The sequence below is a fragment of the Cylas formicarius genome, unplaced genomic scaffold, assembly GCF_029955315.1.
Source record: "Cylas formicarius isolate icCylForm1 unplaced genomic scaffold, icCylForm1.1 PGA_scaffold_7__23_contigs__length_41026272, whole genome shotgun sequence".
NCBI classification, from domain to species: Eukaryota; Metazoa; Arthropoda; class Insecta; order Coleoptera; family Brentidae; genus Cylas; species Cylas formicarius.
In genome coordinates, this window is record NW_026844352.1 from 26,694,565 (window position 1) to 26,710,603 (window position 16,039).

The 16,039-nt window shown below is 32.3% G+C and overlaps 1 protein-coding gene across 6 annotated transcripts in view; it reads left to right on the forward strand.

The window, feature by feature from the left end:
- The first annotated feature begins 4,066 nt into the window (after positions 1 to 4,066).
- LOC132705607 (proton channel OtopLc) overlaps positions 4,067 to 16,039 on the forward strand; it is a 49,430-nt gene continuing 37,457 nt past the window's right edge. For 5 of the 6 annotated variants that reach the window (XM_060676294.1, XM_060676296.1, XM_060676297.1 and 2 more), the window contains exons 1-2: positions 4,067 to 4,339; positions 10,980 to 11,161. In XM_060676294.1, the coding sequence (XP_060532277.1) occupies positions 11,087 to 11,161 (75 nt within the window). In that variant the 5' untranslated portion in view covers positions 4,067 to 4,339; positions 10,980 to 11,086. The remainder of the gene's footprint in view (positions 4,340 to 10,979; positions 11,162 to 16,039) is intronic. The other variant, XM_060676295.1, reaches the window with a different exon arrangement.

Consider the following 16,039-nt stretch of genomic DNA (forward strand, 5'->3'; position numbering starts at 1 on the left):
GTAAGAATTTTGTACAATTAATTGTGATTAAATGATATTGTTACGAGTTTTTTAGTATAGTAATGTGCGTTTTGTGAAAGTGAATTAATAGTCTAGCATCTGTATCACTATGTATCAAAACTTTATATGTTAAAAGATAAAATGAAACGAAAAATAATGATAGGTGAGTGCAAGGGAATAATTTAGAAATAATTAAGAATGGGCAATGCTTCATTTACTCACCAATTTTGCCGTTCGAAAATTCAAATTCATCGATTGGAATGTTTTACACTTTATCATTGGGTTGAAATGAACGAGGTAAGCACCAAAATGTTCTTGCTTAAATGAAAAAAGACCAATTAGCATCTTCATTATTAAACAGTCCTTTAAGTATTCAAACAATAGTAATGGCTGGGGGCCATATCTAGACGGTATATTACACACCTGTGAAGAAGTCGTAGTGCGGTGAGTTTTCCAAGACATTAAAATCATAAAATCTCTCAAAGAACAAATCGAACACAGCGTCGAAGAACTTTGGATTTTCTTGGAGATTGTTTTTCAATAGCTGATTTTCACATTACTTATGCAAGAAAAAAATGTTCTTAGATGATTATGCAGGTCAACTAATTTTGGCACTTACCTCGTATGTTAGTGGTAATTCAAACCTAACGCATTAATTTTTCTAATTATGCAGATTATTTAATATACTCGGATAACAAATAAGACGAACCGTTGCTCTACCCTTGAGAAATGTAGGTAACCCAATCGCAGATACTTCCTCGATGAGTGAATGAGAATGTATTGTGACAACAATAATACTCTTTGTGTTAAAGACGAACGCGATAAACTTAGTGCCATATCTGAATATCTTACGTTGTTTTGTTAGGTAGTTGAAATTCTATACTGTATATACGATGTGATTATTTATTGCTGGTTTTAAAGTTTTAGACGTTTTTGATTTGTTAATTGATATGTACTTTTATTATGCGTATTGTAATAATAAAACATTAAATGCGTAGGAATGATGTTTTTTGTTGTTGGATTCATATTAGATCGAAAAGTTCAATTATAATCTACGGCTTTGTTCTGAGGTTACCAAGTTTGTACAGAGCGGTCATATGGCATATATCTCGGAAACTATTCGTCATAGAGACTTGCGGTAAAAAAATTTATTACTAAAGTGCTCAAAAGAAAACTGTGGAAAATATTTCAGCCATCTTACATCTTTTTTTTACCTGCAAATTTGTCTTTTAAAATAAAGGGGTGGGGGCGATCATCTTTTTTTTTATAAATTTCCAAACCACTTAACAGATGTCAATCTCATGTTTTATGTAGTATGCCTAGTTTTTGGAGATGCCCCTAGAGCGCGCGTTTTGAACAGGTAACAGAAATTGCCAAATTCACTAAAAATGAAATAAAACAATATGACTTTTTTTCGTAAGAACCGAATCTCCATATCTTTTTTAGATATCATAAAATTTTTAAAAGACGGTATTACACAGGTATTCATTGTTAGTTATTTATAGTTATTAAGATTCAATGATAAAATTTCATTAGTTAATAATTTTAAATTTATGAAAGTATTCTTGTTCAATTTTTCTTAAGCGCTTGAGCAATTAAAACTGGATATGCGAGTTACTTTGGCCACGGATTTGAGAGTGATCGGATATTTTCGGTGAATCAAAACACTGTTGTTATTTTGAGGTGTATCAGTTTTGATCTACACGTTACAGGTCACTGAGTGAATGTATTTGTACAAAAATGTTTGCAAAAATTAATGGTGGTAGAAAAATTATATTATACAACACGTTTGTGAACTTTTTTAGACTTGCTTCGCTAGTGCCTAAAGAAACTAGTGACCAAAGTGTCGTTTATAAAACTTGTTGCATAATACAATACAATAATGCATTTACACTATTTGCAGTTGTAGAAAATATTTACAAAGTTAAATTTTTCGCTGAAAATTAAATGGGATTTGAGCATATTTTGAGACGACACAGTCGAAACAGTGGTATTGCTAAACTGAAAAGTGTCAAATTGACGAACTGTCTTCCTCGACATTTTTTGATGTTCGTTTCAAAAGTTTGTCTATTGGAATTCAAATTGAAAAAGCATAAAATTGAAACTTCGCTTATAGGTGGCATCTTTATGAAACATTAGCGTGCAAATAAATTATTATTACTGTGTGTATCAAAAATCAATAAATAGAATAATATAAAAACCGTTAAGATCGGTATGCTGGGAAAACATTTTAATTTTACTTACTAAGCATATTTACTAAAAATGATTCAAATAGGCTCAGGCCCTTAAAATGTAAATAATTGTTTTAAACACTAAAGACCGCTCGAATTTGTTCTCTTTCTTCAACCTGTTTATAAGTAAAATTCAATCTTTTTAAAAAATACATACTTTTATCCTACAAAAACAGAAGCAAAAGAAGCCCAATATTTTTTTGGTTCTCTAATGTTTACGGTTTTTTTATTTTAATGTTAAGCCAAATAATACACTAATGCCGCCAAAGTTACTCTTATATATTTGTCCGAAGCAAATCGAACACGAGAGAGCACATTTTGTTAGAACTGTACTTGCTGTATACAGGAATTCAATTCACATTAATTTCTCGGGGTCGTCCATTTCTGATGCGTGCAGTGGTGTCGAGGGTGAGGGCGTTTGAATTCTCCCTATTCCCCCTAGACACCGCGTCGTTGCTATATGCGCCAGGTCACGTGATGTAAACAGAGAAGTTGCGTGGAAAAGACTGTAGCGTACGTAAACGTTGCCGCTTTGCTCACTTTTTACTGTAGAATACTTTCGGGGCGGCTTTATCAAATATATTTAGGTTTAGTCTTCTTTGAATTGGTTTCAATAACAACGAACTAACGAACGAGCCGACTTGTTTCGACATTTTATAACTTAAGTGTAAACACGACAATTTCTGTTAGAAATTTAAAATTTTATTCACGGTACCAGACTACAGACAAAACTACTAAGTGGCACTTTCAGAACTTGTTAATATATTTTATAATTTCATCGAAATTTTTTTACTTAAAACTTTATGCTTTAATTTTAGCTACTCTAATTTCAAATATTTTAATCAATTTAGAAACTTCCAACTGTTTATACAATTCATCTGTGCCCATTAGTCCATCATAATTCAAGAGTTAGTATTTTGCATACTTTATTTCACGAGTCGAAGGTAGCCCCATAGCCGCAAAAGCTATAGCTATTAGATAATAGCCCTACTACGGTTATACTTTCGTAGAATGTAATGTAATGTAACATAAGGAGAAGATAATTATTTTCCGCGCATGCCTGTACATTTCACCCATTAACTTCCAACTCAACTTATTGGTGATACCGCTCGTCGAATGCGGCAAGGTAATTTTAAGATTTTAAATCTAGCATGCGCATGTGGAACGGACCTCAAAATTTGTTTTGATAAGTACTAGTTTCTGTTTTATTGGCATAAGCAAAGACCTCTATATCTCTAGAAGCTGTATGTAGCAAAAGATATCTAAGATCAGACATGTACTTCTGTTGTAGTTTTGTCTGCACCCGTATATATTTAAGCTGTTTTACAAAACTTGTATGTGGCACTGTCTCTAAAATAAAAATACTAATTTTCGTATTTATTTTAAATACAATCCTATTTGTTTGTTGACGATAATATACGTTCGTGTAGATTTATCTGCAATATATTATATTCTAGTCAGTCTTGATACCATTCCAGATGAGTATTAATTTTTTAAATAACTTTCAGGTTTGCCTCTGTATACAAAATGTGGTGTCCGAAAAAAGTAAAGTCTGTATTTTACCAAATATAAACTTATTATGGTCTGTCTGACCCCTGGCTATTTTTTAGTTAATTTAATACATCAGTTAAAATTCAAAAGTTGAAATCGGTGTCTACTATTTCCGCAGACGTATCAAAGTCGATTTAGATTCAAGTTGTTTTTTCCACATTCACGTGTTTGTTTTTGTTGTCGTATTGCAATTACACTTTATAAAACCGAGGCGCAAAAACCCGGAATTGCATTGAATTAATTTGGCAACGCCGCTTAAAAGCACACCAGTCCGCAAGAATGAATGCTGGATACCGCTATATTTCCTATTGAAGGCGAAACGGAAAGTCGTGTATCTGTTGATTTAACGTGAATTTCTTCCATTAACTCACAAAATATAGCTAAAGTTCCGAACAACCACGTATAGTTTAAAGGCGTAAAAAACATTCCCTGTTTTTATTGCAACGCGAATTGTTTATACCGGTGTGCGAGAACTTAACAATCACTTCATATAACTTATCGACCCAGTGATATATGCGACTATTGTGTTATAATTGATGCAACTGGAAAATGACGATGTAAGTAAATATTAAGATCGTTTTATTTTGTTTGAGTTCGCGGTTCGGTAACAAAAAACGCAGAAATTCTAATAAATACTTATTGGAGGTACAAAAGTGAAACCAGTTTCTAAATTGCCTCCGTAATTATGTCATTATTTCTATTTCAAGGCCATTTAGCCTGACCTATACGATCACAGAGTGTTGCAACGGTTTACCTAAATAATAAATAAAAAATATGTATACCTATACGTACGAATAAGAAAAGATATAACAAAAAAATTGGATCTATATGTTAGTTTTGAATTGAATTGAATTGAATTATACCTACTACTCGCGCGCAACTAACGCGTTTAATTAACTAGAAACTAAGGAATAATTTCCCTGATATTTATTATTTTGTGCTGGTTTGCTGACCGAAAATAGATCACGACCATCTTGCTATGGAAACGCGAATAACATTCAAATTAACCGCCTTTATTATTAAAAAAACTCTTATTCGGTCACCGGCAACACTAAAATAATTAAAACAGTTGGATCGACTGTTAAAAGATGGATCAATTTCCCGCCAAAAATTAATAAACATTTGCAATCTCTACGGATCATATGCGGTTCTTGTGATTTTGAAAAAGTTTGAAATGGTAGTGGGCTTGCAAATACTTTTAACATAATTTGAGTTAATAAATGCAATGTATTATATATTTATACAATACAAAATATCTTCAGTCGTTTTTACCGGTCGAGAAATTACTGTTTTTAATTTCCAACCGACAAGATCAAAAGTCTCGATCAAATTAAGGAATAGAGAAGGACATTGAAGGAAAATAAGTTAAGAAAGATGAAGCCAAATAAAAAAAAACAGTGATTAACCAAGAGGAAGAGAAAGTCAAAAATGTTGATTGCGACTTACCGTAAACAATGGCCGCTTTAAAGCAAACCCTCATATTAACCGCACAAGTTATGGAAAAATTATGATTCAGCTAATAACCGGTATAAATACTTTACAAATAAATAATTTTTATTATTTTATTTATACTTTTGCTGTGTTTTTTCAATTCGACATTTAATTACCAATACGCAATAAAAAAACAACAAAAATAAATGGATTTTATAAATTTTTTAGAAAATTTGGTCACCAAGGAAAATAAAACAAATTTCTATCCGATAATTTTTAACTAAAATGAAATGTTGACATGCTATATATAAACCTATACCTTAAAAGCAATCCCTTTTAATAAATTTGGTTTAGCAGTATGGGTTCAGCAGATAATTTCCCAAAATAACAAGTGATAAACAAAATCTCAATCATTGACAAAATATTATTATTATTATTGTCAGCATCTTACGAGCACTAACGTCTTAAGATGTTATAATTAAGCGAAGTCATTTTATCATATATTTATAGAGATTTGTCAAACTCAAATCGACAACCATGTACTTTCCCAGCAAAAAACTGAGCGAAACCGAATCTTTTTTGTTTTTGTTGTAAGTATTTTCTTTCTTTTACGTGCTTAACAAGGATGTTGACAAAATTATTTCAATATACTACCGTGCATTTTTTTTAATACAAAAGAAATGCGATCCATTCCACTGAATACGCTTTACTTGTCCAATACTAACAAATTGAGTGTTTTGCAGTTTAATTGATCCGCATCAACTGCAAACCTCCGGTCAAAATTATTGTATATTATAAGCAGAACGAAATACCTCCGTTAAAATTGCCATAATACCCTGTTTTTGCGTAACCAATTTACGGAATATAAAATTGCGAAGGGGGAGGATATGCAGGCGAACCCCCACGCTGACACCTGTAGCGCACAAAGGAAATACAACGACGCAGGCTGAAAGCATGACGACGGCGATCGAATAGCGTCGCTTTCTACTAGCCTTACCGAAAACGTCATCCTTTACGACCTTGTCCGAGTGCAATAGGGCTTTAAGTAATTTTTATAGACTCTAAATTTAAGTTTTAGATTCCAGCACTTTTCAAGTTTCATGTAACAAACAAAGGCTCATTTGAGCTCAAATAAAACCGAAGCACGATTAATAAAAATCTCTTAAATAGTCAAATTAAATTTAGTTAGTTAGTCAAATCAAATTTTAGGAAAACAAACGTCTTCTCTCTAGGCCATCTATAAACTAGTGAAAATATTCGAATCTAGAAAGAATATTTTATGCCATTTTTGACTACAAATTTGCAAACCATTCACAAAAATCTTCGCAGTAAGTATTTAAGACTTTCGATAAGTACAACACTGCATCGATCTGTTATCGTATAAATAAATGAACCATTACACTAACAAAACCTATTAATATGAAATTTGTCAACTTATTTTAAACGGCATAACACGTTGTATATTTCTGTAGCTGCCTTCGAAATATTTCAAACGAATGGTCTCCACTAGCATTATTGTCAGTACTATTGAATCAGCAAATTTCTAATTCTAATTTTTTATCATTAATAGATTTATGTTGAGAGCCTTGACATAATTGGGCACAAAATGGGATTTACGAGGGGATTTTACATTTAAACTGTTTTATTTAGTTTAGTTAGACTTTGTCGCCGGATAGCAATACCTTAAATTGGATGCAGCGAAATAGGTTTGTTTTATGTGCTCCGGATGAGTTTGAGTTAGCAAAGCGAAAGGTGTCAGACCGCCATTGGTTTTATTTCGCCAAGTTCTCGAATTTCGCTGTATTTGACCTATAAGAAATTGAACTCGCAGGATTCGGGAGTTTATTTGTTTGTCGAACCTAGTCGAGCTAGGATATATGAGCGAGTGATTAATAAACGATTGAATAAAGAAGTTTGTTTAATGTGTTGCATACAATACTATTTCTAGTTTGTAGTTTTTCATTTTCGTATAAAATATCGCGAAATGTTTTTTCAATTTTGACTTATTCTAAAAATGAAAATCTTACGCCCCCTAGCGGTCAAACGGTGCGAGAACTGCTATCAAATGTCAGTGTATTGGAAATGTCAATGTTTTCTATGTGCAATGTATCTCGCAATTTTACATTAGCGTAGGCTTTCAATGCCAGTCAAACAAATATTTATTGCATGAACAAATATCAAATAATTACCCCATCAATAGAAATATACCTAGGCGGGCTCATTAACTGATTGCCAATTTTAATCATTACTAAATATCGTCAGTACAGCTAAAATCTAATAAATGAAAAATCTCGTAGCTTTTTAACAAATTATTTCATTAGTTATAGTACCGTATTGGATTTTAGTTAGCGCTGTTTATTTTTTCAACTTTTTGGTTCAGCTTATTTGGAACCTGAGCACATTAGCGTTCAACCCACGTCGTCCTTTTAATTCGAACGAAACTCGTTGGCCCGAAAAAATACGCGTGTGGGAGGCAAACTCCACCGCTAATGCACCATTAATTAATCAGTTTAGGTATAAAGGTTTCTGAAAGTTCATTTGGAGCGGGCGTTAACGCGTAACCTATGTTTCAGAATTTATTCATCAGTGAAGCCAATAGTTTAATGAAATATCCCCCGCTATCATAAAATATTACACTGATTCCGACCGTGCTATTGCACTGTGAACCTTTAGAGAAATAGAACTGATTAAAACGTAAAGAAGCTCCGCTAATGCACGTAAAAAATAATTTCAAAAGAGAAATGAACAAACTGTCGCCATTTGCATTATTCAAATCATTGCCAATATTATAAAAATTTGAATAGCTTTATCACAGCCCAAAGCCCTTAATTCTTAAGCACGATAGAAAAGAATGACTCCCGAGGAAAGTACTCACGGTTCTTTTTAACCGTTGAACCAAAGGGGAGAGTTTCGTTTTTTTCTTTCAAAGTTAAATTTTAATACGTACAGGGTGGGCACTCTATTAGGGGCCTGTACCTTTTCTCAGCAACTACTGAAAAAAAATGCATACAAAAGTTTTATTGTTTGAATTAAATTTTAAAATTATTTATTTGTTTATATATACAGGGTGTCCGATAAGTGCTGGACTGACATTTTTTCTCAAAGTGTGTCAAAATACCTATAGTTTGGTATATATATATATTTACTATACATAAATCTAATCATTTTTTAGGAATAAACTGCAAAAAAAATACTGACACTTAATTATTTTAAAGAATTATATATATATATATATATATATATATATATATATATATTTTCATTAATAGTAAAAAACTCACACTTTTTCAATATTATTATGAAACTAGTAGGCTGTGGCAACCAAATAAGTGTTTATAATTGTTTTAAGTGACGTTATAATTAAGAGTCAGAGTTTGACAGATGTGATTTTAATCGAGCAATATTATTATTACTTCAGTTAAAAATATATACGGTGCAAGAAAAAACTGGCTCTTAGGGAGTATCAAAGAAAGTTTCCTGTAAGGCGGATTCCAGAGAAGAAGCTATTTGGAAAAATGTATGCGACGTTTAGGCCTTCTGCGTTCAAGAAAAGACCACGACAAGTTCTAACAGAGGAGAAGCAGTTGGATATACTACTACATTTTGAGAATATACCAAAACCATCCACTCGTCAAAACCGCGTTGGAGTGGGATGTTAAAAGAACTAGGCTCAGAAATTGTTTAAAATTAAATAAGCGAAAAGCAAACAAAATGGGAACATCTGGTGGCCACCTCGAAGTCCAGATCTTACCCCACTGATTTTTTTTTTATGGAGGACAATTAAAGATATGGTATATAAAGAAAGATGCACTACGGTAAATGAACTACAGAGGTGTAGAGAAGCTGTAGTTCAACTGAATAACCGATTTTGTTTCTAATGCTATGAACCAGGTTGTTTATACAACGTGCATTATTTAAAATGGTGGACATTTTGAAAACCTACTGTAGATCTTCTATTTTGTTTTACGTTAATTTTTACTTTAATTGTTACAGCTACTGTTGTTTGTTGCTTTTACTTGTTACTGTTACTCGTTTTAAATTTTTAAACTTCTATCATAATTATACATATTCTTTTGCACCTATAAATCTCGGCATTACCTTACCTAGAAAAAAGACCTATCACCCATTGCAAAAATCCTTAAAATTAATTAAAAAATAAGAATGATACGCTTTTTTTAAATTCTTTAAAATAATTAGATGTCAGTATTTCGAAAACCATTAGATTTAGTTATGGGTCATATATGTATATGTATATATATTAAAGGTATTTTAACCCGTTTTGAGAAAAAAATATCAAAAACAAAATATATAATCTCAATTTCTGTCTAAAAATAACAAAATATATAGGGTGTTACATTTAAAATTTTAAACCAATGTCGGTGCAGCACTTATCGGACACCCTGTATACATAAAAAATTAATAATTTTAAACATAACTTAACTTTTGTATAAACTCTTTTTTTCTAAAATCAGTAGTTCCTAAGAGAAGGTACAGAACCCTAACATAATCGAGCACATCATATAGCAATGTAGAAGAAGCTTAAATTTATCCAAATCCAACTGTCAGTAATGTGTGAGATGCGTCACCGATAAATTGGATAGTGGAAAGAAAGTATAATTACTTCCATCTGTTAATAAGCAATTTTTTTAAACAAAATATGACGATTAAAAGTACTCGTTTTTAAATAAATTCTCGATGTAATACTTAGTTTAGCGAAATTCTTAAAGACAATACAAATAGATTCCTATACGGTATCAGATATAGAAAATTTATCACCTATGATGTTACATCAAAGCGTTTCCTTCCTATACACTGATATCAAACGAATTTTTTTCTAACAGCCTATGATATACGTTCGCGTAGCGCCCATTTACCCATAAATAGAATGGGAAATATAAGAGGGGTGGCAGAGACCGCTTGGCGCTGTAAATAGAGCTGGAAATAGAGCAATGCCTGTCAGCGCCGTGGTTACATGGCGGGCGAAACCTCAACTAAGGAAATAACTGGAAAGGCTTTTTAGGATTATAGCCTCTCGATATAAAAATTCCAACTGGCAGCTGCTTGTTAGAGTAGGGAACAGAAGCGATTTGGCCGCACTCCAAATTGTGTAACAAGCTAGTTGATTGATAGCAAATCGTTAGAGGTGATTGAGTCTCTTTTTTAATTCTATGTTAGATAGAAGTTTTCGTTAATTAAGTAATTTAGATAAATATAATGCAATATCGAAGTCAGTAGCCATGAAAATGTCCGTAACGCCAGCGCTCCTAAACAATGAGAGGCCATAGATTGAATGAGATAAATAAAACTCATTTAATCTAGTTAAACGATAGAGTGTGCTGTAGTGGATACATGCCTTTGCACTAAACACAAAATGATTAACTCATTACTTAAATGTATGTTTTAATAGTAATGAACTTTTATCCGGATTGGATTTGATTTTTAGAATGCTACGACTGTTTTACTGTAACAAAATGTAATCACATCAAGATCAAGACTACTCTGTTCTATGATTCTTATTCCGTCTCTTAAATTTACTTTAAAGCTTTAAACCCAGTCCTAAAATTTAAATCAACATCCTCTTTGTATGATCTCAGGCCGTATCGATTCTGATATTTTAGCATTTTTCCATAATTTATTTTAATTTAAATTTGACCTAATTAAATTGACTTGTGCGGGGCTCGTGTACTTGCGCGGCCTTTACGCCAACGCAGTCCACACGCTGAGGAGCAACACGTTTCAAAATCCATCTAACCGCTGATATTCCAGATCGTCTCTTGAGCTGGTCAGTGTGCGAGCCTGAAACATTTTCCGGGTCTCTCGATTCAATCTCAAATGCAACATACTAGCCTGGCAGCTCGAGAAAATGTTGCAGCATGCTGAAATATAAAGTGCAAGATAAACAATGCGACGAGAGACTGCAAAACGTCGTCAAGTGCAGGGTTAAAATTGTAAGTTTTGTGTTGTGTGCGAATTCCATGTGGTTTCAATTCGTTTCATTTCAAAATTATAGGCAAAATAAAGGGAATTACTTTGATGTTTAATGTTGATTGGAATAAATTTTTAATTAAAATATTTAAGGGCCCACCATATCTCCGTCTATCAGCTTATTATTGACGTTTTCTAACCAAATCTAGTATCTTAATTTTTTGTTGCAAACTGTGTTTTTTATATTGGTCATACCTCTGCATTCACTATCGTGATAAATAGAGACTCCACAAATTTCATTATAAATAATAATTAACACGAAGTCCTAAGAAAAGTTATTAACAATTATTAAGTAGAGATTTGAGACGAATTTCAAAAAATTTTTACATGGCAACTACGAGATGGTCCGTACACCAAGAAGAACATATGAGTTCTACAGAGTCTATGAATTTTAGCTGTCTATGATTGGATATTTATTTTTTTAAATATTGATTTTATTTTATACAGCTAATTCACATTGAAATTTAATGGCAAACTAGGTGAAATTATTTATTTGATTTGTTTACCCTTTTTATTCATTTGTATTTTGTTAGCTATTTTATCTTATAGCTACTACAGATAGATTATTTTTACAGAACCTACTATGTAATTAATATATCAATATATCACGTGATTGAATTTCACCAACTACGCTATAAATTCCAAAATTTAAAAAAAGTTTTGCAAAAAGGCAGCGATAGCGGATGAAGTGAACTTTCATACAATGGAATGTCTGCACATAGGTCACTTTTAGTTTTATTATATACCTCTGGCAACAGTCCACAATTGAGCCGTTGAAAAGCAAAGTGTACATCAGGTAATCATTCTGAGTTAATTTTGCAATCGTATGAATAATAAACTATCAAACTATAATATGTCACCAAAATGAAAAAATATAACATGACGGGATATTGCCATAACATCTCAAAGTAATACTGAGGAATTTAAGAAATTTACAGTCGATACCATTTCAACATTTCTTGCAGTAAAAAAATATACTTACTACACACTTTGCTTTCGACCAGCTCAGTTGTTGTTTATCCACGTTTATTTAAAAATATCATCTTTTTCGCCTCCTATTATCAACTCTATATTAAAACGATTTTGTTAAAGTACTAATAATAATGTTTGATATTCAGTAACGACGCTTAGCATTGTATTATTATATTATATTACATTAAAATTGTAGAATAATAGTATAAAAATGTTTAAGGTTCCAGTTGTTTACATTTTTATCGAATATTTATCACTTACTATCATATGTATTATCATAGTTGATTTTGGCATAAGTATGGTAAGTTATGCCAAGCAGATTTGAACATTTGCCATTTTAAAATATAAAACGAGTGAAAGAAGATTGATCACATGAATATGTTAGAAAAATATGTATAACATTTTTTCATTAATAATCGAATTTATGGAATCTAGGCTCAGATTTTGTTACTTTGAATTTGGAATGGCACGTATGAAAATGAGAATTGAAGTTAAGTTGTTCGCTCATCCATCCATCATCTTCTGAACATATGGATGAATGTAATATAAAAAAAAAAAAGAATTCACTTATTCCGGCGTCAAGGAGCGTGACTTTTGCTGGTTGACTTGATCCACTTTTCCAACGAGTTTAATTTAAATAGTATAATGACTTCCATTTTCTGCGGATTTCCGTTATCTATGCACCGGATTTTTGCATTTTCGATCCGAAAACAATTAACTTTATTTGAATTTAATTTAATTGTGTCTACTACCTGCGAGTAAAATTTTTGGATATATTATTATAGCGAATTAAGTCACTTTTATTCCCAACTTAGGAAGGAATAATGTTGTAACATTTTCATGAAACGTTGCAGTTGTATAATTTAACTTTTACTGAAGCGAGCATCAAACAAATAAGTAACTTGTTCCAAATGTTGATGAAATGTCAACAGCTCTACTGAAATTAGCAGTTTCTTTAGAAACATCAATTACGTGCCTAAAACCCGTAAACTTTGCGTGGATGTTCTCGGATGGTTGGTTCATTGGAAAACCATATTTATATCCCACGTTTTATGCCGCAACGATGGGTTTATATGCTTGCGTCAAAGAATTAACAGGTGCGTGCCTGGGTGGTATTTATAGGTCGTTTTGTGTACGTCATAACTTTGTTAATAAAGAGATCCCGATTGATCGGTCACCTCACGTCGTTGTCTTCAAATGGGAAGCCTGCGTGCTTTAGTTTATTTTTGCCGGGTTGGTCTATTTTACATCAACTCTACATCCGTTTGGGTGGTTGATTGGAAAAATATAAAAGTTTCCGACTATGTTTTACCCCACATTTACCGATACATACGCACCATCCAATCCTGGTTTATTTAGAATGGTTTTAATTTTAGCCCGAGATGTTGCTCAATATGTATTAACCTCATGATGTTTCTGTTAGTTTAATTTTTATTATGTAAACAACGTAAGGTAACAAAATTATGAAAGAATGTGATTAATGTTTTGGATATCCCTGATGAGATGTTTAACGATCAACGTTATTTTGAAAATTACTGAAAAGCCCCATTTAAAATTTTGTAATACTAAATATTTACTTCCGGAAATATCTTTTATAAATAGCCACCCGCGGTTAGGTATACCGGCCGGAAAATGTGACTAAAGCAATTTTTTTTTCATCCAAATATATCCGTTATCGCTGCAACTTGATTTGGGGAAATTACGTTTACCTGAAATCATTTATATAAAAAAATATATATTTTTGCCGTTTTTTTTTTCATTTTCATTTTAAGGAATTTAGAATAACAGAAGTCAGTTACATTAAAACTGAAACTAACCAAAAATTTTTTGTTATTCTAATGAATTTTCCTGTAAAAAAAATCGATTTCCTATACTCATAAAGGCTTTCTAAAAAAGAAAAGTACAATTCTTATTTATGTAAATGATTTCGGCGAAATGAAAGTTGAGCCTTAGATTTGTTTTAAAAATGGGCATATTCTTTATTAGTATATTGTGCAACAAGTTTTTGAAACCACAGTTTAGTCACGCGTTGATTTAGGTAATAGCATAGCGGAGTGTTTAATAAACGAATGTCTAAAAAAGTTTATAAATGTGTTACATACACTCATACTTAAAAAAAAAACAGCAAAATACACTCACTGAGTGACCTGTAACCATCAAGAACTAACAGACGTCAAAATGCTAAAGTGACTAAAGTGACTAAAGTGCTGGCAACGTTCGCATTGGCACGCGAGTGAAGCTTAATGAAGCTGGCGTTTCAAAGTCACGCTTTGCGCACAGCTGATCACTGCATTAATTAATAAAGAAAATAATTTGTGCAGCAACCTTTTTAAAATGTCATAATGATGCTCAAAATATTTTAGAACTAAATAGAAATAACAACAATGCCAATCGTGAATTTTTCTTGTTTTTGATGGGGATTCTATCGAAATGCACAATACATTATACCTCCGTCTAACAGACATTTTCAACTGCTATTTTAAAACTTTAAATTTGGTTCTATATATTTTTTCTTTTTCAGCTGAATTGAAAATTGATTTTATAATTTTCACAATTTATTCTCATTTCTGGAACGAAACGATGTCACCCATAAATGGAGGTTTATTGAAAAGCGGTCTTAGAAACCGGTCTCTTAGTGCCTAATGCGTGTCCACCAACGTAAAAAAATGTCGCTTTCAATGCGCATCGTGAATTTAAAATAGTCTGCTTTTTGTTGCGTTTTAATCGCCATTGATGCTACGCAACGATGCTAGAATCGTGAAACACATTTTTACCATAAAATATCCGAGTACGTTAATATGGTTTGGGTCAACTAAGGATTGGGCTGCTCAAAACTTGTATATGTCCAATGGTATTAAATGGCAGTTAATTATTGCTAATTAATGACATTAAAATTTGAGCTGTTGAATAATATAAAAACTTGGGTATAATACTAGGTAATAAACTTATATTTCGTACTTATAATATAAGTTACAAAAAGTACTCCCGTAATCCATTTATTTATAACCTTAAATCGATTGAGAAGAATTGAATTTTGATTGTCTTCTTTACAAAGTACGTCATATTTATTGGAGAAAATGTCCTTTAGAAATTGCAGTCGTTACCGTGGAACTTATTTTAACTGTCAGCATGAAATGCTCAAAATTGCGAAGACCATGACCAAAAGTCCCTTCTCGTATACGTCTGTATCCTCAGATTAGCCAAGCTTCTAAATTTCATTTTAAAAAATATCTAGATAATTAAGAATTTTCCTGTCTGTATTATTATAATTAGGTCTATTTGTTTTTTTTTTGGTTTTTGCTATGCATATATTTTTGTAACGTAAAATTGGTATACTAAACTAAGTTGTATGTCTTGTTACGCGCTGGGTTAAGTTACCAGGTCAGCTGACCTTCATCATCATCAGTAGCAGGTGCGTCTTGGCTGCGTTTACCTGCGCCTCCATTCCTGACGGTCTTCTGTCATTTGGGGTTGGTACGTGTATCCCATTGTCTTGAGATCTGATATTATATTATCTCGCCATCTTAAACGAGGTCTACCTAGAGGTCTTTCTAGAGGTCTTCTCCTAGCTGGATTGTCACTCCAAACTAGCTTTGTAATTCTATTTTCTGGACTATGTCCGCTTCCTGTCTCTCAGTTCATTGTTGTTTCTTCGTCTGTAGTTTCCCATTTCAGTATCTTTTACATTGCCAAAGATTATTCTTAGGATTCTTCTTTCAAAACACCTCAGTTTTCTCTCGTTTTGCTTCGTCATTGTCCAGTTTTCGCACCCATACATTAGTATCGGTCTAAGTATGGTTTTATAGATTTTAATTTTGGACTTTCGCGATACCACTTTAGATTTAAGGACTCCAGAAAAAGCAAAGGGA